The sequence below is a fragment of the Cynocephalus volans genome, chromosome 5, assembly GCF_027409185.1.
Source record: "Cynocephalus volans isolate mCynVol1 chromosome 5, mCynVol1.pri, whole genome shotgun sequence".
Taxonomy (NCBI): Eukaryota; Metazoa; Chordata; class Mammalia; order Dermoptera; family Cynocephalidae; genus Cynocephalus; species Cynocephalus volans.
In genome coordinates, this window is record NC_084464.1 from 42,725,983 (window position 1) to 42,751,866 (window position 25,884).

Consider the following 25,884-nt stretch of genomic DNA (forward strand, 5'->3'; position numbering starts at 1 on the left):
GAAAAAAGCCTAACGAATTTCTGGTTGGGAATGGTGTGGTAGGAGAGTTCCCAGGTCCGCTTGAGCCTGCTGGAGACCAGGCTGCAGGTGGGCGCTAGACTCGGTTTATACTGGGGGGATACAAAGGTGAACAAGACCCGAGAAAGATCTACATAGTGCTACAAAGGCACCCAGAGAGACCGGTCGTCTGTGCCTAGCAGAAACCTGGTAGACTTCCTGGGTGAGGCGGTGCCGAGCAGGGTCTTGAAGGCCCAGCTGATAGACGAGGGGTGCAGAAGACACGGCCCAGCCCAGCACAGTGTGCACCATGTGGGGAGACGTGAGGCCAGGGAGGCGGAGACTCGACAGAAACCACACACCCGGTGGGGTCGCCACTGCACGATCTAACAGCCTGGGCCAGCAAATGGTGCTGGGATAACTGGATATCCATATGCAGGAGAATGAAACTAGATCCATACCTCTCACCGTATACTAAAATCAACTCAAAATGGATTAAGGATTTAAATATACACCCTGAAACAATAAAACTTCTTATTAAAGAAAACATAGGAGAAACACTTCAGGAAATAGGACTGGGCACAGACTTCATGAATACGACCCCAAAAGCATGGGCAACCAAAGGAAAAATAAACAAATGGGATTATATCAAACTAAAAAGCTTCTGCACAGCAAAAGAAACAATTAACAGAGTTAAAAGACAACCAACAGAGTGGGAGAAAATATTTGCAAAATATACATCTGACAAAGGATTAATATCCAGAATATATAAGGAACTCAAACAACTTTACAAGAAGAAAACAAGCAACCCAATTAAAAAATGGGCAAAAGAGCTAAGTAGGCATTTCTCTAAGGAAGATATACAAATGGCCAACAGACATATGAAAAAATGCTCAACATCACTCAGCATCCGGGAAATGCAAATCAAAACCACATTGAGATACCATCTAACCCCAGTTAGGATGGCTAAAATCCAAAAGACTCTGAACGATAAATGCTGGCGAGGTTGTGGAGTAAAAGGAACTCTCATACATTGTTGGTGGGACTGCAAAATGGTGCAGCCTCTATGGAAAATGGTATGGAGGTTCCTCAAACAATTGCAGATAGATCTACCATACGACCCAGCTATCCCACTGTTGGGAATATACCCAGAGGAATGGAAATCATCAAGTCGAAGGGATACCTGTTCCCCAATATTCATCGCAGCACTCTTTACAATAGCCAAGAGTTGGAACCAGCCCAAATGTCCATCATCACATGAGTGGATACGGAAAATGTGGTACATCTACACAATGGAATACTACTCAGCTATAAAAACGAATGAAATACTGCCATTTGCAACAACATGGATGGACCTCGAAAGAATTATATTAAGTGAAACAAGTCAGGCACAGAAAGAGAAATACTACATGTTCTCACTTATTGGTGGGAGGTAAAAATTAATATATAAATTCACACACACACACTCACAAAACCGGGGGGCGGGGGGGAAGAAGATATAACAACCACAATTACTTGAAGTTGATACGACAAGCAAACAGAAAGGACATTGTTGGGGGGGGGAGGGAGAAGGGAGGGAGGTTTTGGTGATGGGGAGCAATAATCAGCCAAAATGTATATCGACAAAATAAAATTTTTTTAAAAAAAAGAAAAAAAAAAAAAGAAAATCAGTTTTAAAAAAATAAAAAAATAAATAAATAAATAAATAAATAAAATTTTGCGAGAATTACCCAAATGTGATACAAAGACAGAAATGTGCACATGCTGTTGGAAAATTGGCACCAATAGACTTGCTCCAATCAGGGTTGAAACCAACTTTCAATTTGTAAAAGACATAATATCTGCAAAGTGCAATAAAGCAAAGTGTAATAAAACGAGTTATGCCTGTACATTTTTGTGTGAGGGCGGTTTTCTTAAACTTCAATCAAAATATGAGATTGAATGTAGAAGTAGATATAAAAATGCAGTGGTCTTCTCAGAAGAGAAGAATGACATTTGCAAAATGTAAAATGGTCACTCTTCACACTACATTGTTTATTTTGGAAACTAGTTATCTTTCTCTTCTTTCTTTTTTTTTTTTTTTTAGGTTTTGAGTATTTATTACCTTTGATTTTAACATAATTTATTTCATTTTAAGTTTTTTTTTTTAATTTTATTTTGTCGATATACATTGTGGCTGATTATTGTTGCCCATCACCAAAACCTCCCTCCCTCCTCCCTCCACCCCCCCACCGATGTCCCCTCTGTTTGCTTGTCGTATCAACTTCAAGTAATTGTGGTTGTTATATCTTCTTCCCCCCCCCCCCGTTTTTTTTTGTGTGTGTGTGTGTGTGTGTGTGTGTGTGTGTGTGTGTGTGTGAATTTATATATTAATTTTTAGCTCCCACCAATAAGTGAGAACATGTGGTATTTCTCTTTCTGTGCCTGACTTGGGAAACTAGTTATTTTTCATGAAAATATATTATTTCTGTTAACATGTAATAGGTAATTAATATTATTCTAAATGAATAATATAAATATTCCAAATATTTCTTAAATTCGGTTTTAATTTCTAATGTGGTAAATACGGACATAATCCACATAAACAAAATCTCTTTGGGTCCTCACTAATTTCTAAGAGATATAGGGATCCTGAAACCTAAGGAGACAGTGTGACATAGAGCGCTTGGTGCAGGAGGCTGGTCACGGCAAAGTCCCAGGTCCTTGGTTCGAGTCTCAGGCGCGAGGGCGGTGTCCGGGGCTGCGCTGGGAAGCCAACTAAAAGGTTTCACTTTCCCCCTCAGTCTGTGTCAGGTTCTGCCCGGACACTTTTGACGCTGCAGCAGTTCTCACTCCCGTCGCCTATAAGAGAGGTTTCTACAGAATCAGCGTCACCCCTGTTTTCATCTACAAACCCCGGAACTGAAAAGTTTCCAAAACCCCGAGAACGGGGGTCATGGCGCCCCGAACCCTCCTCCTGCTGCTCTCGGGGGCCCTGGTCCTGACCGAGACCCGGGCGGGTGAGTGCGGAGTCGGGAGGGAAACGGCCTCTGCGGGGGAGGAGCGAGGGGACCGCCCGGGGGGTGGGGGGGGGCGCAGGACCCGGGGAAGCCGCGTCTCCGCCGCCCCCGACCAAGACCCTTCCCCGCCTGTCTCAGCCCTTTTCCCGCCGCCCCTTCTCCGTCTCCCTCGCCCCCTCCTCCCTCCCGCCCATCAGCCTGGGTCCCGGGGGTCCCGCACCCGGAGGAGGGTCGGTCCGGTCTCAGTCACTCTCCGCCCCCAGGCTCCCACTCCCTGCGGTATTTCTACACCGCCGTGTCCCGGCCCGGCCGCGGGGAGCCCCGCTTCATCGCCGTCGGCTACGTGGACGACAAGCAGTTCGTGCGGTTCGACAGCGACGCCGCAAATCAGACGGCTGAGGCGCGGGCGCCGTGGGTGGAGCAGGAGGGGCCGGAGTACTGGGAGCGGGAGACACTGAGAGCCAGGGACACCGCAAAGAATTTCCGAGTGAATCTGCGGACACTGCGCGGCTACTACAACCAGAGCAAGGCCGGTGAGTGATCCCTCCCGTGCCCCACACGGGGCGGGGGTCGACCCAAATCTCGGGGTCCGAACTTCAACTCAAGACTAGACCCGGTTTGTTTTCGGGGTTTTTTGCCGGCTGGCGGGTGAAGGGATCAGAACCTTTGACCTTGGTGTTACAATACCCGCTCTAACCAACGCCCTGCTGCCAGTTTAGGAGGAGCCTGCCTCAAAATTGATCAAATGAGTCAGCCTCTCCCGAGAGCGGAGCTAAGAGGCTGGGCAGGGCTAAGAGGCGGGGCTGGGCGGGCTGGGCGGGGTAAGTGGGCGGGGCTGATCGCGGGGGCGGGGCCAGGGTCTCACACTCTCCAGTCCATGTACGGCTGCGACTTGAGGCCAGACGGGCGCCTCCTCCGCGGGTATCTTCAGTTCGCCTACGACGGCGCCGATTACATCTCCCTGAACGAGGACCTGCGCTCCTGGACCGCGGCGGACGCGGCGGCTCGGATCTCCCAGCGCAAAGCAGAAGCAACCGGTGAGGCGGAGCAGCACAGGGCCTACCTGGAGGGCACGTGCGTGGAGTGGCTCCGCAGACACCTGGAGACCCGGAAGGAGACGCTGCAGCGCGCAGGTGCGAGGGGCCGCGGGGCAGCTCTCTTATTTCCCCTCGGCCTGGAGCTGTACCCCTAAGCTGGTGTCCCACAAGGAGTACAGGAAAATGGGAGGCCAGAATACCGCATCTCCCATGGATTGGGAGAGGTAGGAGTCCGCCTGGATTTCCAGTTTCTGTACCAGAGAGTAACTGAGGGCCCGCCCTTCTCTCAGGACAATTAAGGGATTCAGTGACTTCCAGGATGGAGGGGAAGACTGTCCTTGAAGTAACTGATATGTGGTTCTGGTTGACTCTGGAAGTGGCATTGAAAACTATAGGGCACTTTCTCAGGCCTTGTTATCTGTCCCACACCCAACATCTTGAGAGGTGTAACTCTAGCTTTTCCAAGTCTCTTAGCCTTCACCCAGGTCAGGATCAGAAATCCCTTTTGTCTCCCCAGAGGCCTGGAACCTCTCACACCTATTCTAGAAGTCCCTGTTTCCAAGGAATAGGAGATTATCCCAAATACATGAATCCAGACCAGGTTTTGTGCTCCCTCCCCCACCCCAATTATCCTATCATTTCTCAGGATGGTCACTTGAGCGCTACTTCAGTGTCCTATGAGGTATGTAAAAGTTTCTTGATTTTCCGGCCCTGCTCCTCAGATCCCCCAAAGACACACATAACCCACCACCCAATCTCAGACCATGCGGCCATCCTGAGGTGCTGGGCCCTGGGCTTCTACCCTGTGGAAATCACACTGACCTGGCAGAGAGATGGGGAGGACCAGACCCAGGACACGGAGTTTGTGGAGACCAGGCCTGCAGGGGATGGAACCTTCCAGAAATGGGCAGCTGTGGTGGTACCTTCTGGAAAGGAGCAGAGATACACGTGCCATGTGCAGCATGAGGGGCTGCCCAAGCCCCTCACCCTGAGATGGGGTAAGGACAGGGATGAGGGATCAAGTCTTTTCTCAGGAAAGTAGGAGCCATTCTGGAGACCTTCAGCAGAATCAGAGCTGAGGCCTGGGGGTCAGGGCCCCTCACCTTCCCTTCCTTTCCCAGAGCCGCCACCTCAGCCCACCATGCTTATTGGGGGAATCGTTGCTGGCCTGGTTCTCCTTGGAGCTACAGTTGCAGGTGTTGTGATGTGGAGGAAGAAGAGCTCAGGTAGGGAAGGGGTGAGGAGTATGGTCTGAGTTTTCTTGTCCTACTTGGAGTTTCAAGCCCAAGTAGAAGTGTGCCTTGCCTGTTACTGGAAAGTACCCACCCCCCCCACACACAGGTGCTTACCCAGCCTGGGGACCTGTGTGCCAACATTTACTCTTTTGTAAGACACATGTGAAAATAGATGCATTTATCACCATGATGATTGTACTCTTGGGGACCTAATTCCCAGCAATCAGAAGGCAGAGGGGAAGGTCCCTGCTGAGGACAGAACGCCAGGAGGGTGGTTGGTCTGCTTCTCACACATCTGCCTCCACCATGTTTCCTGATCCTGCCCTGGATCCATAGTCACAGTTCTGGAAACATCTCTGGGGTCCGAGACTAGGGGGTTTCTCTAGGACCTCCTGGCCCTGCCTCCTTCCTGGCCTCTCACAGGATGTTTTCTTCCCACAGGTGGAAAAGGATGGCCCTACTCTCAGGCTGACTGTAAGTACAGGGGGGGGCGGGTAACCCCTGAGACTCATGGGACAATGTAGACAGGAGCCCATTGTGAGGGAGCTCACCCACCCCATAATTCCTCCTTTAGCCACATCTCCTGTGGGCTCTGACTTGGTCCTGTTTTGTTCTACCCTAGACACAGAAAGTACTCAGAGCAGTGATAAGTCTCTTTGTTCCTAAAGGTGAGACCCTGGAGAGGCTGAAGCGGGAGAGGGGATGGGGCAGAAGGACATGACTGGGGTATGGGGACTCTTTGATTGAGACATTTTGAGTGCCTGATAGGCTGTTCAGAGTGTTACCACTTATAGTAATCGGTATTAATTTGTTCGTGATTATTTTCTTTTTTTTTTTTTTTTTTTTTTTTTGTCTTTTTCGTGACCGGCACTCAGCCAGTGAGTGCACCGGCCATTCCTATATAGGATCCAAACCCGCGGCAGGAGCGTTGCTGCGCTCCCAGTGCCACACTCTCCCAAGTGCGCCACGGGCTCGGCCCATGATTATTTTCTTTATAGCACAAAATGCAAGATTTGTCCAAGCTCTACCACCACCACTACTGTGACTTCAAGAGCACCTGACTTCTTCTGCAGCTGGTATCTCAATGTGTCTATGAGTCTGTGTTTCTATTAGCATAATGTGAGGAAACAGACTGGCCATCCCTGAGCACCAAGACCTCTTCCCCACACTGACCTAATCAGGAGATACTGATGAATTAAGAGAAAGGAAAAATAGGAAAACAACCAACTGGGAAAGATATTTGATTATGACTTAATATGCAACTAGCATATGAAGTAGGGGATGATCTGGGGACTGAGCCCTCAAACTGTGGGATCTGACATTATCTCCAAGTAGATAGTGTTGGAATTGAACTGAATTGGAGGACAGCCAGGTAGTATCCACTGCAGAATTGATTGCTTGCTTGCCGGTGTGGAGAAATCGCCACACTTGGGTCACAGAAGTGTTGATTGTTGTGGTGTAAAGGAAGAGAAAAAACACAGACTTTTTTTGATCAACTTTCCTGTTCCAGCAGAGGCAGGGCTGGGAGGTCTCTATGCCCGTATTAACTTCATGGTGCACTGAGCTGCAAGTTATTTTCCTATTGAAAGTAAGAATCTGGATATGAATTTGTTTTTCAAATTCTTGTCATGAAGTGGAGTTGTGGAAGCCAAAATCATAGCCAGGAAGACAGACAAATAATTTTATAGTATTTCAGTTAAAAGTATAGCCCGTTCCTCACTACCAGTGGTCTTGATCACATCTCTTTTAGAGTCGAATATTGTTTTCCTATTTTTCCTTTTTCTTAAATCATTAAATATGATTTTCTTTCAAATCAAATTTTTAAAAGCTGTTGCTTCAAATTACTGTATAACTTCATGCAGATAGTAGAGAGGATTTTGAATGTTCCAAACACAAAGACAAATGTTCAAGGTGATAGATATACTCATTACCCTGATATGATCATTGCATACCAAATAAATGGACACAAATATCACATTGTACTCTGTAAATATATATAATTAGCATGGGTCAATTAAGAAAAAAGAAAAATTTTGTCGCCTCTTTGTGTTGGAAACATTTAAAATCTTCTCAATATAATAGGTTGAATTATGTCCCCCTAAAACTCACTGAAGCTTGAATTGTGTCCCCCAAGTTTTATGTGTTAGAAACTTGGCCCCCACTCTGACTGTTAAGAGTGTGGGAAATCCTATTATGGTAATTGAAAGGTGGAGGCTTGAAGGGGTGATTAGATTGTAGGATCCTGCAGTAGTGAATGGATTAAAAATGGGCATGGCTCTGAGGGCTAAAAAGAAGATGAGAGTCTCGTTCTCTCTGCTCGCTCTGCTTCCACCATCTTGCCAATATGAGACCCCAGGTCACTGTCACCACCACCAGATGGACTTTGGACTTTCCAGCCTCAGAAGACTCAGAAGAAGACAAAAAGACAAGGGAAAGTTTGGAATGTCTAAGAGACTGGTTACATGGTGGTGAGCAGAATGCTGATAAAAGTATGGTCTGTAAAGACCATTCTAAGGAGGTCTCAGGTAGAAATAAGAAGGAATTTATTGGAAATGGGGGCATAGATCACCCTGACTATGAACTGGCAAGGAATTTGGCAGCATTCTGTCCATGCCCTAGGGCTTTGTGGAAGTTAGAACTTAGGAGCTGTGAACCAGAGTACTTGGTGGAAGAAATTTCTAAGCAACAAAGCATTAAGGAAGCTGCATGGCTCCTTGTACCATACTACTCTGGATTATGGCAGAAAAGGCGTGATGTGAAGCCAGAATTTTAAAGGGAAGCAGAATGTAAAAATTTAGAAAATTTGCAGCCTGACCTTGTAAAGAAGAAGAGAGCATACAGTGGTGCAGCCGAGAGACAATTAGCTAAGAGGATTAGTGCAAAAGAAAGAGAATGTCAAGAGAATGAGAAGAAGGCCCTGAAGGCATTGCAGAAGCCTCTGAGGCCAACCCTTCTATTTCAGGCCCAAAGGCCTAGGGAGACAAAATGGTCTTGGGGAACAGGCCTACGGTGCCCTCCATGGGCTCGATGCCCAGGGCCACCTCAAAAAGCTGTTCCAGCACCAGCATCCTGGCTGCACTGGCTGCTCCAGCCATGGCTAAATTAGTTCTAGGTGTGGCTGAACCCACAACTTTGGAAGATACAAGCCAGAAGCCTTGGTGGCATCCATGTGGTGTTAAGTCTTCAGGCTGGTAGAATGTCAGAGCTGTGGAGGCTTGGGAGCCTACACCCCAATTTCAAATGATGTACGGAGAAGTCTGGGGGCCCAGGAAGAGTGTTGTTGCAGGGACAGGGTCACCAAAGACAGCCTTCGCTAGAGCAATGCCAAGTGGAAACATGGTGTCAGAGTTGCAGCAGAGAAACCCCACCAGCGCCATGCCTAGTGGAGCCGTGGGGGTGGGACTGCCACAGAGATCCCAGATTTGTGAAGCTACGAGGGTGGAACGCCAGCCTAGGAGAGCTAAAGCATCAACTGAGACCAGGAAAGCTATAGAAAAGGAACTGCCTGAGGACTTGAGGACCCAACTCCCACACCAGTGTGCAGAGGACGTTGAACATGTAGTCGTCAATGTACAAGGTTTGCCAGTTTTGAGATTTAATACCTGCCCTGCTGGGTTTCAGACTTGTTTAGGACCAGTTACACCTTTCTTTTGACCTGTTTCTCCCTTTTTGAACAGGAATATGTACCCTGTGCATGTCACACCATTGTATCTTGGAAGTAGATAACTTCTTTTGATTTCACAGATGGAACTTTGAACTTTGGACTTTTGAGTTGAAACAAGTTAAGACTTTGGGGATGAAGTGAATGTATTTGCATGTGAAAAGGACATGTGTTTTGGGGGGTCTGGGGTAGAATGTAGTGGATTGAATTACATACCCCCAAAACTCACTGAAGCTTGAATTGTATTCTCCAAGTTTTATGTATTAGAAACTTTGCCCCCACTGTGACTGTTAAGAGGGTGGGAAATCCTATTATGGTAATTGAAAGGTGGAAGCTTGAAGGGGTGATTAGGTTGTAGGACCATGCCATAGTGAATGGATTAAAAATGGTGGTCAGGGCCATGTTTCTGAGGGCTTTAAAAGAAGAGGAGAGTCTGTTAGTGTTAGATGACATCCTCTTTGTTCAATCACATTTCTGCATGGTTGTCCATACTTTGATTATGCCTAGTAATGAAGCTTTCATAAAAACCCAAAAGCACAGGGATTGGGAAGCTTCTGGACAGCTGAATTCATTCACATGTTGGGAGGGTGGTGCACCCCAACTCCATGGGAATGAAAGCTTCTCTACTCACGACCATTTCAGACCTCGTCCTGTATGAGGATACTTCAAAAAGTTGCAGAGGCCTGGACTTGCAACTTGCATCTAAAGTAGGGAGCAGTCTTAGGGACTTAACTTGTGAGATCTGACACTGTCTCCAGGTAGACAGTGTCAGAATTGAATTGGACGACATGCAGCTGGTGTCTGCTGCAAAACTGATTGCCTGCTGGTGGGGAGAAATCCCCAAACATTTGGTCAGAAATGTCTCTGTCTTCTGTGTTGCTTGTTGTGTGAGAGAATAGAAAAAACAGATTGTGTTTTTTCCACTCACACTGTCTCCCAGTGGTTATCAGAAGCCTTTCCTTAGTCTTCTCTGTGGCACCTGACGCCACTTAAGCTACTCTTTCCCCTACATGAAACTTTCCTCCTTTGTCTCTGAACACTGTTGGATGCAGCCCAGCCTGCTCGGTCACTTCCCTTCTACCCCACACACCTTGCCTCTCCATGAAGCTGTAACAGAATCTTCTTCACCATCCCCTCACACTCCTAAGATGAACTGAGTCAAATATTAAAGTGAAAAGAAAATTTAATTTGGGTACATTTATGCAGTATGCAGGGGCTGGCCAGTTAGCTGGGAACACGAAGGTCAAGGGTTCAGATCTCCTCACCAGCCAGCTTCCAGAAAAAAAAGAAAAAGAAAAATCTATGATCATCAGGGTATTTAGCTTATCCATGACCTCAAACATTGTATTGTATTGTATATTTCAAGAAAGCTAGAAAAGAGGATCTTGAATGTTATTACTGCAAATAAATGACAAATGTTTAAGTGATATGCTAACTATTCTAATTGGATCATTATACAATATATGCATGTATTGAAACAACAAACTGTACCCCATAAAAAATATATAATAAAAAATGTTTTTGTTTTATTTGAGCATCACCTGAGTTTCATTTGTGCATCTTGCTTCTTTTTTTTTTTTTTTTCTAAACCGGTCTTTTCACACTGTCCTTGAGCTTCTAGTGCCATGAACTACCCAGATCTGCGTTTCTGGGCTATGTTCTAGTTCTGGTCATCTCAAATTTCCCTTCTCCCTGGAGAATCTCTGTGATTACTTGAGTCTCATTCTGTCGGGCAGTATCCACAGTGAAGAAGGCAATGTGCAGGAAATAAAGCCCAGGCAGAACCAGGTGTGAATTTTTACTCTGCATTTCTTGCATGTGTGGTTTATGCCATGGGGCTTCATCCATCTGAGATTCAGTTCTTCATCTTTGATAGGACACTGTCTTGTTGGGAGGGTTAGATGGAGTAATATGTATAAAGTAGCTGATTACTAGGAGGTTTCAACTGATGGTAACTATTTTTACTTCAGATATTCCTGCTAAAGCATTAATTTCTTCCTATACCCTGGGTCTTTGCATTTTAGCAACAAACAAGTCTTAACTAATGCAAAAAAATTAATCTATACATACGGTGGAAATTTAGACCCATATCTCCTAGTTGTGGACATTTTTTGAGAATGGAAGGGTTATCAGTGTTCCTTATTAGTGTTCCAGAAGGGTAAGTTGTTTTTCTTCTCTATTTGCTCTGCCCATTTCTACCTCCTGCCATTTCAGCAGCTGTATTTTCTTTACTTCAAAGTTCTTCTTCCCTCTGAATCAAATCTTAAATCTTTTAAAGCCAAACTCCAACTCAAGGCATTTCAATAAATATCTATGGAACCCTTGCTGTGTTCAAGAAATATTGCTGGGCCTAGGGTGGGACTGGGGGGGCAAGAACAGTTCCTGTGCTGAAGGAACTCATGGTTTAGTAACTATGAAAAGACAGGCTTACAGATAACTGTGTGGTCAGTGCTGAAAGAAAGGTGCAAAATGCTGAAAGCATTGGGGAGGGAACTATGTGTTCTAGGAAACTTGCAATGTTTCAAAACAGAAGAGACGTTTGAATTGGGTTTTAAAAAAATGTAAGATACCACTGTAGGTAATTTAATCAGGAAGGGATTTAATTCAGGGAATTAGGTTCTTGCAAAACAATGTTCGAATGGCTGAAAGACAGGTTCTTTATGCCTCCTGGCTTGGCCATGGAACTATGCAGAACTGCCCTTGAGGCCACCACTAGTGCTGTGCCTTTTTAGATCCGGAGCCCACTGCCACGTAGGAGCCCCTGGTCACCAGGAAATAGATCCAGGAAAGAGAAACAGACCACATAGTCTCCACTACCCTGGCATGGCACCCATTGTATCAATCAGGTTACAGTTGCGGGGGCAGAAGCCCATGCCAGGGGAGCTAGTTACGAAAATCTTGAAGAGCTAAAAGCAAAGCAGAATGGTTAGGCTACATTATGTAGATAGTAGTGACTCAGGTGAGCAGGATTTACTTCCCTGAGCTGTTGTCTATTGACAGATCTGCATGTGCTTATGGCACAGCCCTGGGTTCCTTTCTCCATGTGCGCATTTTTAATTGGCCCAGGAGAGGTAACCCAAGAGAAGGAGGGACAGCTACCTGTAGAGTAATCATGTTCTCTTTTTTATATATTTTAACATGTATTTGTACATATCTGTGGAGTACAGTATGTTTCAATACATACATATGCTGCACAATGATTCACTTAGGGTAGACATCATAGTTTTGTACCCATTAGTCCACCACTTCTACTCTTCCTCCTCCCCTCCCCAACCCCACCTCTGGTTACCATTATTCTACTCTCTACTTCTATGAGAGCTACCTTTTTTTTCTTTTTAGATTCCACATATGAGTGATATCATGTGGTATTTGTCTTTTTCTGCCTGACTGACTTCACTTACCATGATGGTTTCCACTTCTGTCCATGTTGCTGCAAATGATAGGATTTTTTTTTTAATAGCTGAGCAATATCCCACTGTGATATGCACCACAGTATTTTTTATCCATTTATCTGTGCTTGTGGACATTTAGATTGATTCCCTCTCTATCTATTGTGAATAGTGCTGCAATGAATGTGGGAGTGCAGGTGTCTTTCTGATATATTGTTTTCATTTCCTTTGGACATATACCCAGTAATGAGATAGCCGGGTCATAGAGTAGATCTATTTTTAGTTCTCTGAGGAAGCTCCATACTGTCTTCCACAGTAGCTGAACCAATTTACATTCACACCAACAATGTAGGAGGGTTCCCTTTCCTCCCTGTCCTCACTGGCATTTGTTATTTTTGTCTTGTTGATAATGGCCATTCTAACTGGAGTGAGATGGTATATCATTGTGGTTTTAACTTGCATTTCCCTGATGATTAGTGACTTTGAGTATTTTTTTATGTGCTTGTTGGCCATTTGCTTGTCTTCTTTTGAGAAATGGCTGTGCAGGTCTTTTGCCCATTTTTTAATTGGGTTGTTTGGTTTTTTGCTGTTGAGTTGTTTGAGTTCCTTTTATGTTCTGGATATTAGCCCCTTGTCTGATGAGTAGTTTGCAAACACTTTGTCCCATTCTGTAGGTTGTCTGTTCACTTTGTTGACAGTGTCCCTTGCTGTATGGAAGCTTTTTAGCTTGATGTAGTCCCATTTATGTATTTTCGCTTTAGTTGACTGTGCCTTAATAGTCTTGCTCCAAAAAGCACTGCCCACTCCCATTTCATGTAGTGTTTCTCCTGTTTTTTTCAAGCAGCTTCATAGTTTCGGGTCTCAAATTTAGGTCTTTGATCCATTTGAGTTGACTTTTGTGTATGGTGAGAGATAAGGCTCTAATTTCAGTCATCTGCATGTGGATATCCAGTTCTCCCAGCACCATTTGTTGAAGAGGCTTTTCTTTCACCATTGCATATTTTTGGCACCTTTGTCAAAAATCAGTTGGCTGTAAATGTGTGGGTTTATTTTAAGGCTCTCTGTTCTATTCCATTGGTCAATTTGTCTGCTTTTATGCCAGTACCATGCTGTTTTGGTTACTATAGCTTTATAGTATATTTTGAAGTCATGAAGTGTGATGCCTCCAACTTTGTTCTTTTTGTTCAAAATTGCTCTTGCTATGCGGGGTCTTTTGTTGTTCTATACAAATTTTAAGACCATTTTTTCTATTTCTGTGAAGAATGTCATTGATTTGTTGATAGGGATTGTGTTGAATATATAGATTGCTTTGGGTGATATGGATATTTTGATGATGCTAATTCTTCCAGCTCATGAACATGGAATATCTTTTCATTTATTTATGTTCTCTTCAATTTTTTTCACCAATGTTTTATAGTTTTCATCGTAGAAGTCTTTCACCTCCTTGGTTAAACTTACTCCTAGATATTTCATTTTTTTTGGTAGCTATTGTGAATGGGATTGCTTTCTTGATCTCTTCTTCAGCTATTTCATTATTGGCATATAGGACGGATATTGATTTTTTTGTGTTGATTTTGTATCCTGCCACTGTAATAAATTCATTTATTAGTTCTAGTACTTTTTTGGTGGAGTCTTTAGGGTTTTCTATGTGTAGGATCATGTCATCTGCAAGTAGGGATAGTTTGACTTCCTCCTTTCTGATCTAGATGCCCTTTATTGCTTTCTCTTGCCTTATCGCACTGACTAGAACTTCCAGTACTATGTTGAATAAGAATGGGGAAAAGTGGGCATCCTTATCTTGTTCCAGATTTTAAAGGAAAAGCTTCCAACTTTTGTCCATCCAGTGGGACAGGCAGTGTAAAGCATCCATCACTATAACTCACCAGCCTCTGGGCAGCTCCTTTCTCCAGTCATCTTTGGCTGCTTGCTTCTATGCAGGGCCAAGGGAATCATGCCATGGTCTTTATGGCCTGTGGGCTGGTAAAGTATGCTTCAAAGCCCTCCTCTCCCCTGCAGACTCCAAGCAGGTTTACGTGAAGAGTGTTTCACTGCAGCTTCCTCCAGCTTCAATCGTGCACAGTAGCTACTCCACACCTCCACATCAGGATAGCTTAGAAGCGTCTCAACGTCCTCTCACCGTGGCTTCTTGCACCTTCACAAACTCCCCAGGTCTCTCCTCCTCTTCCCCCAGCTCCAGTGGTCCCAGGTTGGCAGTCTTTGCTTTTTAGTAGTTGTTAATTGGTTACTTGTGGGGAAGAGCGATGCTGGGAATTGTCTATCCCTCCATCCTGATGACATCACTCCTCCGTGTCCTGTTTTTAAATCTCATTTCTAGCCACAAGGTTATGAGTCTTGTATCTGCAGGAGTCAGTGGTTGTAAAGGGAAGAAGTGTCTGCCATAGCAGAAAAGTTGAAGACAGATGGCAGCTCCTATTAGCTGCCCTCTAGTGAAGCTAGCCCAGACTGGAATCTCAAGCGAAGTTGTGACTCATTTACCAGTATTGCAAATGATGTAACTTTGCCTGTGTCATGCTGATTGTAAGCATATCTTTGATAAAACTTATAGAATTCCATTTGGTAGTTTAAACCATATTAAAACAAAGGGAGGGAAGAAATGATCTAAGTCTCTTCGGTGGTGAAGAGATTGAGACTTCTCCAGTGTTAGATAATCATATGAAAGAAGGGGTGTCATATGAAGTGAGAATTCCCAAACCCTGCCCCTGGAGGGAATGCTTGGTGACTGGGCCTTAGAGGAGAGAGACACTCATCCAGCCCATTGCGTGGGTGCCCAGGAAGAGATGTGCACACCTCGGGGACTGAGTGAAGACACCAGCCAGGAGAAGCCCCAGGCCAGCTCATCAGAACAGGACAATAGAGTCCACCCAACCAGCTCCACATTTTGAACAGTGCAGATTATCCAAAGGATTGTGTTGCTCATACCCGGTGTGTACTAAACCACACCATGCAAATCAGTGTCCCTGTATGGTACTGTAAATGACCTCTGGCCATACTCCCTATAGGGGAGCAAGTAACCCATGAGACACTGAGAGACTGTAGAACATTTTAAAACATATATTTACTGAGCTGTGTCCACCACAGAGTCTGACGTTTTCATTGGTGTTTCAACCAGTACACTTGATTTTTTCACTCAGTGGTCATCTTTGCACACCACCGTGGACTTAGGTGAAAGAACTCCAGGTTCTTGCCCTGGAGTAGCTCTGAGGATTTGGTTAGGGAAACAAGGACATAGGTAAGTAATCACTGTACTGTAATTTACTGAGCCTGTGGGAGCTGGAGGTGCATCAGAGACAGGGTTCATTTGAGCCACATGTGGAAGGTACTTGTTATGGTTTTGATTGCTACAGTTTCTTTTTACTTTGGTCTTGAGGTCTCTTTTTTGAGAGTGGGCATAAGCTCTAGCTCTGCCATCACCAGGAATCAAAGGATTTGGTCATGGATGTTTATAGTGTGTCATTCACAGGATATTTCTTTGTCCTGGAAGACATCCTAATGCCTAAGGACCTGACCCATGACTGGGTGTCTCTCTCACAGAAAATTTGTTTATACTGGGAGAAGTCCTTGTGGCTTTTGTCAGATTTGTGTCCAGGTTTTTCCTACCAAGGTAGCCACTCTCCAGGAGAACCCTGACCGGAAAGAAGATTAGGTTGGGGAGTGTGTGTCAGGTGAGACAGGATAAGCAAATGATACCAAAACTCATGAAACAGAAGAAATTTATTATTCACACGTCCCAAAGAGATTAGGGGCCCTGACAAGAGGCCAACAGGAAGTCCAGAGGTGGCAGGGAGCTCAACCAGCAGGTGGGGAGTAAGAGAGAGAACCTGCCGGACTATACCTTTATTAGGCTCCATGAGCAAGTTATCCCTTAGACTTTCTTTCTTTCTTTCTTTCTTTTTTTTTTTTTGGTGGGGGGTGGCCAGCCATTCCTTAGACTTTCCTGAAGGGGTTGTGGATTGGTTAATTTAAAGACACTAGCAAAGGGATTTATTTACCTGACTCTGACATTGACCATTAGGTTTTATGATAGTCAGCAACTGTGGGATGTGTTGGGTTTGAATCAGAAATGAGGAACAGGATAAATTTCAAACAACTTCACAGGGAGGGGAAGTTTTAACTAGGCCAAAGGTGACGGGGTTAACCCTGGGTTTAAAAATGTCAGGCCTAGGGCCGGCCTGTGGCTCACCTGGGAGAGTGTGGTACTGATAACACCCAGCCAAAGGTTAAGATCCCCCTACCGGTCATCTTTTAAAAAAATATAAATTAAATTAAAATTTAAAAGTCAGGCCTAAAAATGGATGCTGAAGCAGCAACTTCTTTAAACAAATTTATGACTGTACTGTAGACAGAAGGAACAGCATGAGCTCTAGGCTATATCATGGGGTATAATATTTTGCCCTCAGGAGAGTCTTTTTAACTTCAAGACAAAACTTTTTGGAATATAGAAAGAAGCCAAGATTCATCTTTGCAATGCTTTCAGGAGAAAACTTAAATGTAACTCATTTTCTAAATTTAAAAAAAAAAAAAATGAGTAATGAGACAATATGGATACCATCTGAAAGCATTCCAGAATGCTAAACATGGGAAGAACTTTGCTAAATGACCTGTCTACGTCTCTGGGGAATGTCTAACAATCCAATGTTCTTTTCCTGAAGTGTTCCTAGGATAGGAAGTCCTCAATCTTCCGTCGTTTCCCTTCCTAATATTGTATCACCTTCATGTGTTATGTTTCTTTTATGTTATTGGCTACTTTATAATACACAGAAAACCAATGTGCATCACTTCCAGTAGCAGGGCTTCCAGTAGTAGCGGAGGTGATATCAGGACAGAGTTCCATGGGGAGAAGACTACAGAGCTGAGGATACATAAGCCAGAGCAGTACCCTCTCATTCATGGGGACCTACCTGGCAGAAGGTGAGAGAATGAGCTCTAATCCACAGAAAATACAGGGAGGGTTAGGACCATGTTTGGCTGTGGCATTTTTCCTCTCTTAGGCCCAGATAAAGGTTGGAAATCCTTTGGGTCATGGCTATTCAAAGCGTGGTCACAAAGGACCAACAGCGTCAGCCTCATCTGGGAGTTTGTCAGAATGCAGAATTTCAGGCTTAGCACCAGACTTATAGAATCTGGATCAGCATTTTAATGAGCTGCCCAGATAATTTGCTTACATGTTAAAATTTTAGAAGCCCTACTCTAGGAATAAAGTAAGATCTTAAAACATCTGAAGTTCTTCCCTTTTTTTTTTTTTTTTTTTTTTTGGCAGCTGTCCAGCATGGGCAACTGAACCCTTTACCATGGTGTTATAAGGCCACACTCCAACAAACTGAGCCATCTGGCAAGCCTGAAGCTCTTCTTTAAAAGCAAATTCTCAAGCTCTACCCCAGAGGGACTGCATCTGGGTATCTGAGGATCAGTGCAGGAATCTGCATTTTCAGCAAGAAACCAGGTTTCCATGCACATTAATGTTTGAGGACTGCTGTGTTAGACAGTGAAAAATCTAGGCAGGGGAGGGCTGTGGATTGGAAATGGAATGATGGTGTTTGGGAGCTGGAACACACATGTCCTGGCTTCTATGAGGGCAGACACAGACCTCTTGCCACGCTCAGGACTTCCATGGATGTGATGGCGGGAGACTGCCCCATCTGCCCCTCACTGATGGCCGGTCAGTAATAGGAATCACTGACCCTGGGAGTAAAACACATTGTGGGACAGGTTCTCATAAGAGGGATGGGAAAGCCATGTCCTTTGAGGGATGCATCATCAGCTGCCCCCTTGGTCTATAGAGGCCAAAGAATGGGACTATTTTCCCTGTGAAAGAGTCCTGAAAAGTAAGAATGGTGGCCACTTCATGTGCATTAGTAAAGGTCAACCTGCCCCTTCCTGAAATAGAAGGTCATCCCTATCATCTGGAGATTTTCCCCCAGGGTCAATTTGGTTTCTGGGGCTCTGAGAGCCCAGAACTGCCCCCCTTGTGACTCTCATAGCCCAGATTCCTCCTTCTGGCAGAGGGAGAACATTATCTTTCTTCTCATGGACTCTCAAGCCACACCCAGGTTGTAGTCCTCAGTATGACAGTTTTACCCTCCAGCACTATGAGCCCAGAGGAGTAGCCCTCCTGACCCAGCACATAGGGGTTAGTGTCCAATCTCTGGGGCTGAGCAGGCAGCCCTAGCAGAGCCTCTCATGGTCACATGTTTGCCATCCTTGAAGAGCAGGAGGGTTGGGTGAGCAGTGCCCCCATCTGGGATCACTTCCTCTGATAAAGAAAAAGACCAAGGGTTAGAGCTCCACAGCACTGGAAATAGGAAAATGACATACTACCATTGGCTTCAGCAATACATGTCTTTCCCACATGCAAAATACACTTATCCCATCCCAGTGCTCCCAAAGTCGTCTTCCATCATCAACCTTAAGGTCTAAGTCCAAAGTCCCATCTAAATATCATCTAGATCAGATCTGAGTGAGACTTAAGGTATGATTCATTCTGAGACAAATTCCCCTCTAGCTGTGGGCCTATGAACTCAGACAAGAAGATGATCACAGGGTCCCTCATGTAATGCAGACAGATGCTACAGGTCTCCTCTTCCAGGAGGTTCCCAGCACTGGGCCCAGTCACCATGACTGCTGTCCAAAGTGTGCTCAGCAATTCCTTCTTAACCACCTGTGACTCTGTGTGACAGAAAGAGGATGTGGTCAGGAACGGGAACAGTAAGTGAGATGGGAAGAGAACTTGTTTAGGATTGAGAGAGATAATGTAGGCCCCAGGAGCTGGGCCCCAGCAGTCGCCTCCTAACTGGTCCCTGAACATGTTTTCTTATCCCCTCCAACCACCAGAGTGGCCTTTCTCAGAATGGAGGTCTCACCTTCAGTTCTCTGTTTACAGCACAAGGCTATGGAGGGCTTACAAGGATCAGCCTGAATCACCTCCCCTCTCTCTCCTACCTTGTTTCTCTCCAGCCATGAGAGTGAACATTGGTTGAGCATTGCATCTGTTGCTTATAACAAAATACCTTTTGTTATTTAAAAAACTAGGTGATTTGTAAAGAAAACAAAATTTATTGCTAACAGTTTCGGAGGCTAAGAAGTCCAAAGTCCAGGGAACACAGCTGGTGCAGGCTTTGTTGGTGGTGACAGTGACCCAGAGGTCTCACATGGCAGAAAATGGTGGAGCAGAGAGAAACTAACCTCTCATGTGCTCTTCTTTTAAAACCCTCTGAACCACGCCCCTGACCACCGTTATTAATCCATTCACTATGGCATGGTCCTACAATCTAATCACCTCTTCAAGGCCCCACCTTTCAACTACCATAATAGGATTTCCCACCCTCAACAGTTACAGTGCGAATTAAGCTTCTAATATATGGACTTTGGGGGACACAATTTAATCAACCCACAGCAAGCATCAACTATGAGCCAGGCATGTTCTAAGCATGTCACATGTCACCTCAAACAATCCTCACAACATACCTAACACATCATGCATATTACAGGTAAGGAGGCTGAAGCATACAGTGGGTACGTAGCTTGTTCAGGATCACACAGATGAGAGGCAGTGGAGTAAGCCCTCAGATCTAGGTGGTCCAGGTGGATGCCAGCACCTTCAGCACCATGCTGCAGCCACCCTAGCTTCCCTGGACTTGATTAGTCCTGCAAACTCGCCCCACCATCCAATATGTAGGATGTCTCCCCAGCTGTTCCCTCTATAGGAGAAACTTCTCCCTGTCAACTCCTGCTGTCCTCAGGGCTCAGTTGAAATGTCACCTCCCCAGGGAGGATGTCCTAAGCTGCTCCCAGACCAAGGGGGTGCCCTGCTCCACCATCTAAATGCCTGTCTTTCCAGCTGGACTGTTTACTGTAAAGACCAGGAGCACATTTGACCTGGGCATTGCCACATACCCAGTGCTTGGCCGCTGTCAGGCCCAAAATAAACATAATTTGAGTTAATAAATTAATACAGTTCCCCAAAATGTAGTTAGGGAAGACTTCTTGTTTCTGGTAATGACAGGCCAGGATTTTTGGACCAACCCTTTTACAGAAAAGTTATTTATTTATTTATTTTTTAAAGGTGACCGGTAAGGGGATCTTAACCCTTGGCTTGGTGTTGTCAGCACCACGCTCAGCCAGTGAGTGAACCGGCCATCCCTATATAGGATCCGAACCCATGTCCTTGGTGTTATCAGCACCACACTCTCCCGAGTGAGCCACAGGCCGACCCAGAAAAGTTACTTTGATGCAATATACCTTGCAGTATTAGTCTGTTTTCTGTTGCTTATAACAGGACACCTGAAACTGGGTAATTTATAAAGAAACAAAATTTATTTCTTACAGTTTTGGGGTCTGGGAAGTCCACCATCCAGGGGGTACATCTAATGAGGGCCTTGTTCTGTGTGGGACTCTCTACAGGGTCCTGTGGTGACCAGGGTATCACATGGTGAGAACGGCGTGAGCAAGAGAGTTAATGTGCTCTCTTGCTCTCCTTATAAAGCCACCAGAACCACTCCCTGATAACCCACTAAATGATTAACCCTTTTCTCTATGAATGGATTAATACATTCATGAGGACAGAGTCTTCATGATCTAATCACCTCTTAAGGGCCCCACCTTTCAAATACCATAACTGTATTTCCCACTCCCTTAACACTGTTACTATGGAGATCAAGTTTCCAACACATGAACTTTTGGGGACACAGTCAACCCATAGCACTTGCTTATGACTACAGAGATTTCAAATATTTGAAGGGCTATTACATGAAGAAATATGCTTATTCTGTGTGATGTAGAGGGTAGAACTATGTCCCTTCTGTAAAAGCTTCGAGGAGACAGAATTGGGCTCATCATAAGGATTAAAATTTTTTTAATCAAATTAGACTTAACAATGGGATGATTTGCCTTGGTATGTAGTGAGTTCTCCATCACTCAAGAGATTCAACCCCTCACTCTTGATATTGAATAAAGAGTATGGACATTGTGAGGGGATCGACCACCTGATCTCCAAGGCCCCTTCTTCACTCAAGTTGCCCTCATAGGTGGAGCACTGGGCTGGGTGTCAGAGGACCTGGGACCCACTAGAAGGGTGATTGTGGCACTTCTGGGCATCTGTTAGTTAAGCTGGGATATCTGACCAACAGAAGTATGAATGGATTAAATTGAATATTACATATAAATCCCTGTGTTTGTTTTGTCTTTGTTCTGCTTTTTTCTTTGCATTATGAAAACCCACCTCAATTCTTTTTCCTTCTCCCAATTTTTTCGATGCCCAACATCGTGATAACAACAAGAAAAGAACTTTTAAAATGGAAAAGAAAAATGTCACCTGCAATCCCACTACCTGATGTAATCATTGTACTTATTTTTCTCTATTCTCTTCTAGTGTGACCAAGGACAGCTTTGGTTTTGGGAACTCACATGGGAAACCATTTCGGTTAAAAGTGCAGGAATCATTTTGTCTCCTTTCTCAACCCCATTAAGCAATATTAATTGTTCCTTCCCCTCTGCTACTGTCCTGATATGTGCAGATATGTGATGGAGAGCCAACCGAGGTCCTCTCTGCCCTTTGCCCCCTCCAAAAATCAATGCCAAGAGAATTCATTCTGAACGCAACACATGGTGAAGAAGGAAGGTGGGGGAAAGCCTTGGTTTTACCTGAGATCTTCTATCTTCTGTAACATGGAGTGTTCAGTCTAGGAGGATATGGGGAGAACTCCAGAAAGAAAAAAAGAAAAAGAAAAGAATAGTTTTACCCACCCTGAAGTTAAGCCTTCTCCTCAAGAACTGAAGTAGACACTGCTCCATTTTGTCCCTCCCTTCCTAGAGTTTTAGCCAAGTTCAGCTCAGTAACTGGTGCTGACCCTGTATTAATACTGCACTTTGGGACTAGTTCAGCAGGTGCACACTCCTCCCATCCCCAGCCTGTTTGACTTCTCCCCAACCACCTCCTCAGCTCCTGCAGGCAGCTGGGAGAGGGGACTCCTGCAGGCTGAACAGAAGTGACTTCATTTTGTTAAACTTCTAAATTAAAAAGTTTTTTTTCTTACTCTTGTAACCCGAACCACATAGCTTGCAGCTGGACATTAGAATACAATGATTCTTGTTCACATGATTGCTAGAACATAATGGCTTTCGCTCACACTGTACACAGAATAATTATAGAAGGAATTATTAACCCAGGTGGCCATTCTATACTAACTTACTAACTAGATCTTTTTGAGGTTAACAGAAACTGAAATCTGTGACTTGACTTCATGGAGGATGGTCACCATGAATCAGCTCCCACCTGAGAAATTCTTTGTTGTTTATCTGCAATTCTATGATTATGCCTGCATGTCTCTGCTTAGATCAGCATGAATCAGCCCCTACCACCTGTCCCTATAAAACCCTTTGGCAAGTCTGGGAAAAGTTGAGATGGCCTCTGAGACATGAGTCCACCATTTCCCCAGGCTGCCGGCTTCCTGATTAAAGGCCACCTTTCCTTATACCAACACTTGCCTCTCAATTATTGGCTATTGAGCTTCAAGCAAACAGACCATTGGGGTTTCAGTAACACTACAAAGACTGTAGGAGAGCTCCCTTGCGGGTGGAAATGGAGGGTGCCCTCTGCCTGCTGCTCTTCAGGAGAATGTTCCACTTTCGCTTTTGTTTCTTGTGTTGGAGACTGTCCAGGCTAAAGAAAGAACAGTTTCTTCTTCCCCAAAGGCAATCAGGAAATGATTCCTTTCCTAACTAGTTCTATCTAGTGCCTGTTAATCTTACTGAGTCGGTTCCTCAGAAGTCAGTCACTCAGGAAATTGCCTCCCTTTTGGCCTCCCCACAATGCAAGCTTCTTAGGGAACTTGACATTTTTATGAAATCTGCCCCGACATGTGCAGCCCAACAGCAGAGCTTATGGTGACAACCAAAGCAAACGAAGAGTTTGGCTTCATGAAAAAACAGGCAAAGAGAAGTAAATAAACAGATATGCAACCTTCTGAATCATGTCCCCAGATGGAGATGGCCACGTAGACAAGTCAGCAGGGTCCAGATATGAAGAAAGATAAAAATAGGAAGGTCACATAACTTCCCTTACGCTGTTCCTGTGTGCTTATCCTTTCTGTTTCCAAATGTCTCAGCTAAGAGATCATATGGACTCCAAACTCTTAGACTCCAGTGCTGCTTTGAATTGTCCTGGGTGTCCTGGATGTCACCTCTATTTATTTATGTCGGACATCATTCAATCAACACTTACTACAAGCAAACTATATGTGAGGGCAGTTTAGTATTCAAAATAATTGACAACTGGTACGTTACAGAGTAATAGAAATTAATATAGGAATTAAAATTTTAATTTTTATTTTCTAACCTATTAAAAACTACATTGAAAGGAAGAGTCGACACCAGTTGACGATCCACCGGAGAGAGCTCGTTTATTAGGCAGCACACACACACATATATAGGGCTTTAAGGGGAAAGCTGATTGGCTTAAAATATAATCCCTACTTAGCATACCGCATGGGGTTTGGGGGGGAGCTGATTGGTGTGTAATTCGCACCGGCGGGAAGGAGAATACGGAAGAGAAGGGCAACCAGCGCCATGATGGGGTGTGGCCGAGAAGGGCTTATGTGATCGGGGTGTGATCCCTTGGGGCATTTGGGTCCCTACATACATGCCAAGTGACATAAATTGTAGTATAACTTTTAAATCATTATAACAATTTCCTAATTATTAATTTTTAGAAATTATTGGCATGATTTTTTTAATGTAGTTATTAGCTAAGTTATATGCCTGTTTGAGCCATGATTTGACAAGAGAGCCAAATAAAAAGTTTTCGATGATTTCCCCACTAAATCGATTTTATGCTCTGACATATGTCACATCAACTATATTGTTCACGGTGCTAAATTCTCTCCCACTTTAGCAACTACATTAAGGACTTTTTTCACCCTTGTAATAACTGCCTGAAATTCTTATATATTTAATATCTCTCTTCACTTAGTCACAAGATCATTTAATTTAAGCCATATTTAATCAGTAGGCTTAATGTTGTTAATTCAATTGAGTTTTTAATTTAATTAATTATATCTATGTAGCTTTCTAAACAAAATTTTTAAAAGTTTTTTGTATTTTTCACTTTTGTCTTCAAACTAATTGCAACCATATAAATTAACAACAGATAATCTGAGTTTTCCTCTTGAAGTCGACATTTTCCTCTCAAATGGTATATTATATTTTTAAAAAATAATATTTTCTCCTTTTTCTTCTTTGCTTCCTTTATTTAATTTTATGTTAACTGATTCTTTTTTTTTTTTAAGTGTCCTGTAAGGGGATCTTAACCCTTGACTTGGTGTTGTCAGCACCACACTCAGCCAGTGAGTCACGGGCAGGCTCGATTCTTATTTTTTGTAAAATTAATCCAGCTTCTTTAATAGTTAACATTTTTCTCTGATAAGGCTAAAGATAGTATTGACATCTCTGTTAAAATATGCCTTTAAAGACAAATCTCTGAAAAAAAAAATGGTTTTTTCCTAAACATTTCTCATTTCACAACTTCTATTAAAGGCATATAAAAGATTTGATACAGTTTCCTAATGCTCTTGCCATCATAGCACTACAGAGTGACTAAATATTCTTCCTAGTTTTATGACTTCAATTCCCACCTCTTTAGATAGATTTTTTAAATTTTCTTAAATGTTTAAAATTTACAGAGGCAAATATTTAATTTATTTCATTTAAACATTTTACTGCATCATCCTGAAATCATTGACTACAGTGACTCATATAGCACCAAATTAAAACATACAGAAACTTTTCTAAAGTTTTGGCTGACACCCTAAATTGTGGCATACACCAGAACCATCTGCAGCATCATGTAACTATTTCACATCAAAACCATTTTTCTTGAGCACTCATGAGTAAGTTTGATATAGATATTTTAAAATATCGATTATTTTAAAAATTCTTTTAATTGACACATTGTAATTGTATGTATTTATGGGGTACAATCTGATGTTTTGATATATATGTGTTGTATAATAATTAGATCAGGGTAGTTAACGTATTCATCACCTCATGCATTTATTTGAATTCCTCAGATCAACAAAGACCATCAGTTTTAAAAGTCTTAAATTCAATATTAAGTAACTGATTAAAACACATTTTTGTGTCTTAATTGAAGCTTCATTGATAGTGATTTATTGCCTCAATTTATGTTTTCTAAAAAGTTGTCTCATTACAATAAATATATGATTTGCAACCAGCAGAGCCATTAATGTAGACTGCAATAATATGCACTATTTATACCTTTTTTAAAGCCTTTATTTAGCATGTAAAACACTCTAAGTTCACAATAGATAGTATTAACATTGTGATGACATTTTTTCAATGTTTTGTTCATCTTATGATAAAACAAAAGTTATTTCAGGTGATTTATTATTTCACATACTTTATTGTACAAAATTAATTCATAAAGCTCTTCAAATTCTTCTCAATAATTTATCATTTTTTTCACTGAATTCTGAGCACTGACAGAATGTGCTCGGAAGTCAACTTTCAACTTTTCACACAGATTTGCATATAATT

At 43.5% G+C, this 25,884-nt stretch overlaps 1 protein-coding gene across 4 annotated transcripts; it reads left to right on the forward strand.

The window, feature by feature from the left end:
- Positions 1-2,785: 2,785 nt before the first annotated feature.
- LOC134378006 (class I histocompatibility antigen, Gogo-OKO alpha chain-like) lies at positions 2,786-10,418 on the forward strand. Of its 4 annotated transcripts, none has more exons than XM_063096895.1 (8): positions 2,786-2,996; positions 3,260-3,529; positions 3,854-4,129; positions 4,756-5,031; positions 5,155-5,259; positions 5,710-5,742; positions 5,891-5,936; positions 6,144-6,231. In XM_063096895.1, exons 1-7 carry the CDS (start codon positions 2,933-2,935, stop codon positions 5,932-5,934), a joined length of 1,068 nt encoding a protein of 355 aa, XP_062952965.1. In that variant the 5' UTR covers positions 2,786-2,932; the 3' UTR covers positions 5,935-5,936; positions 6,144-6,231. The 4 variants fall into 4 exon arrangements, with proteins under 4 accessions (XP_062952965.1, XP_062952966.1, XP_062952963.1 ...); XM_063096896.1 differs by having other exon boundaries at positions 6,148-6,223; XM_063096893.1 differs by lacking the exon at positions 5,891-5,936 and having other exon boundaries at positions 6,144-10,418.
- The last annotated feature ends 15,466 nt before the right edge of the window (positions 10,419-25,884 follow it).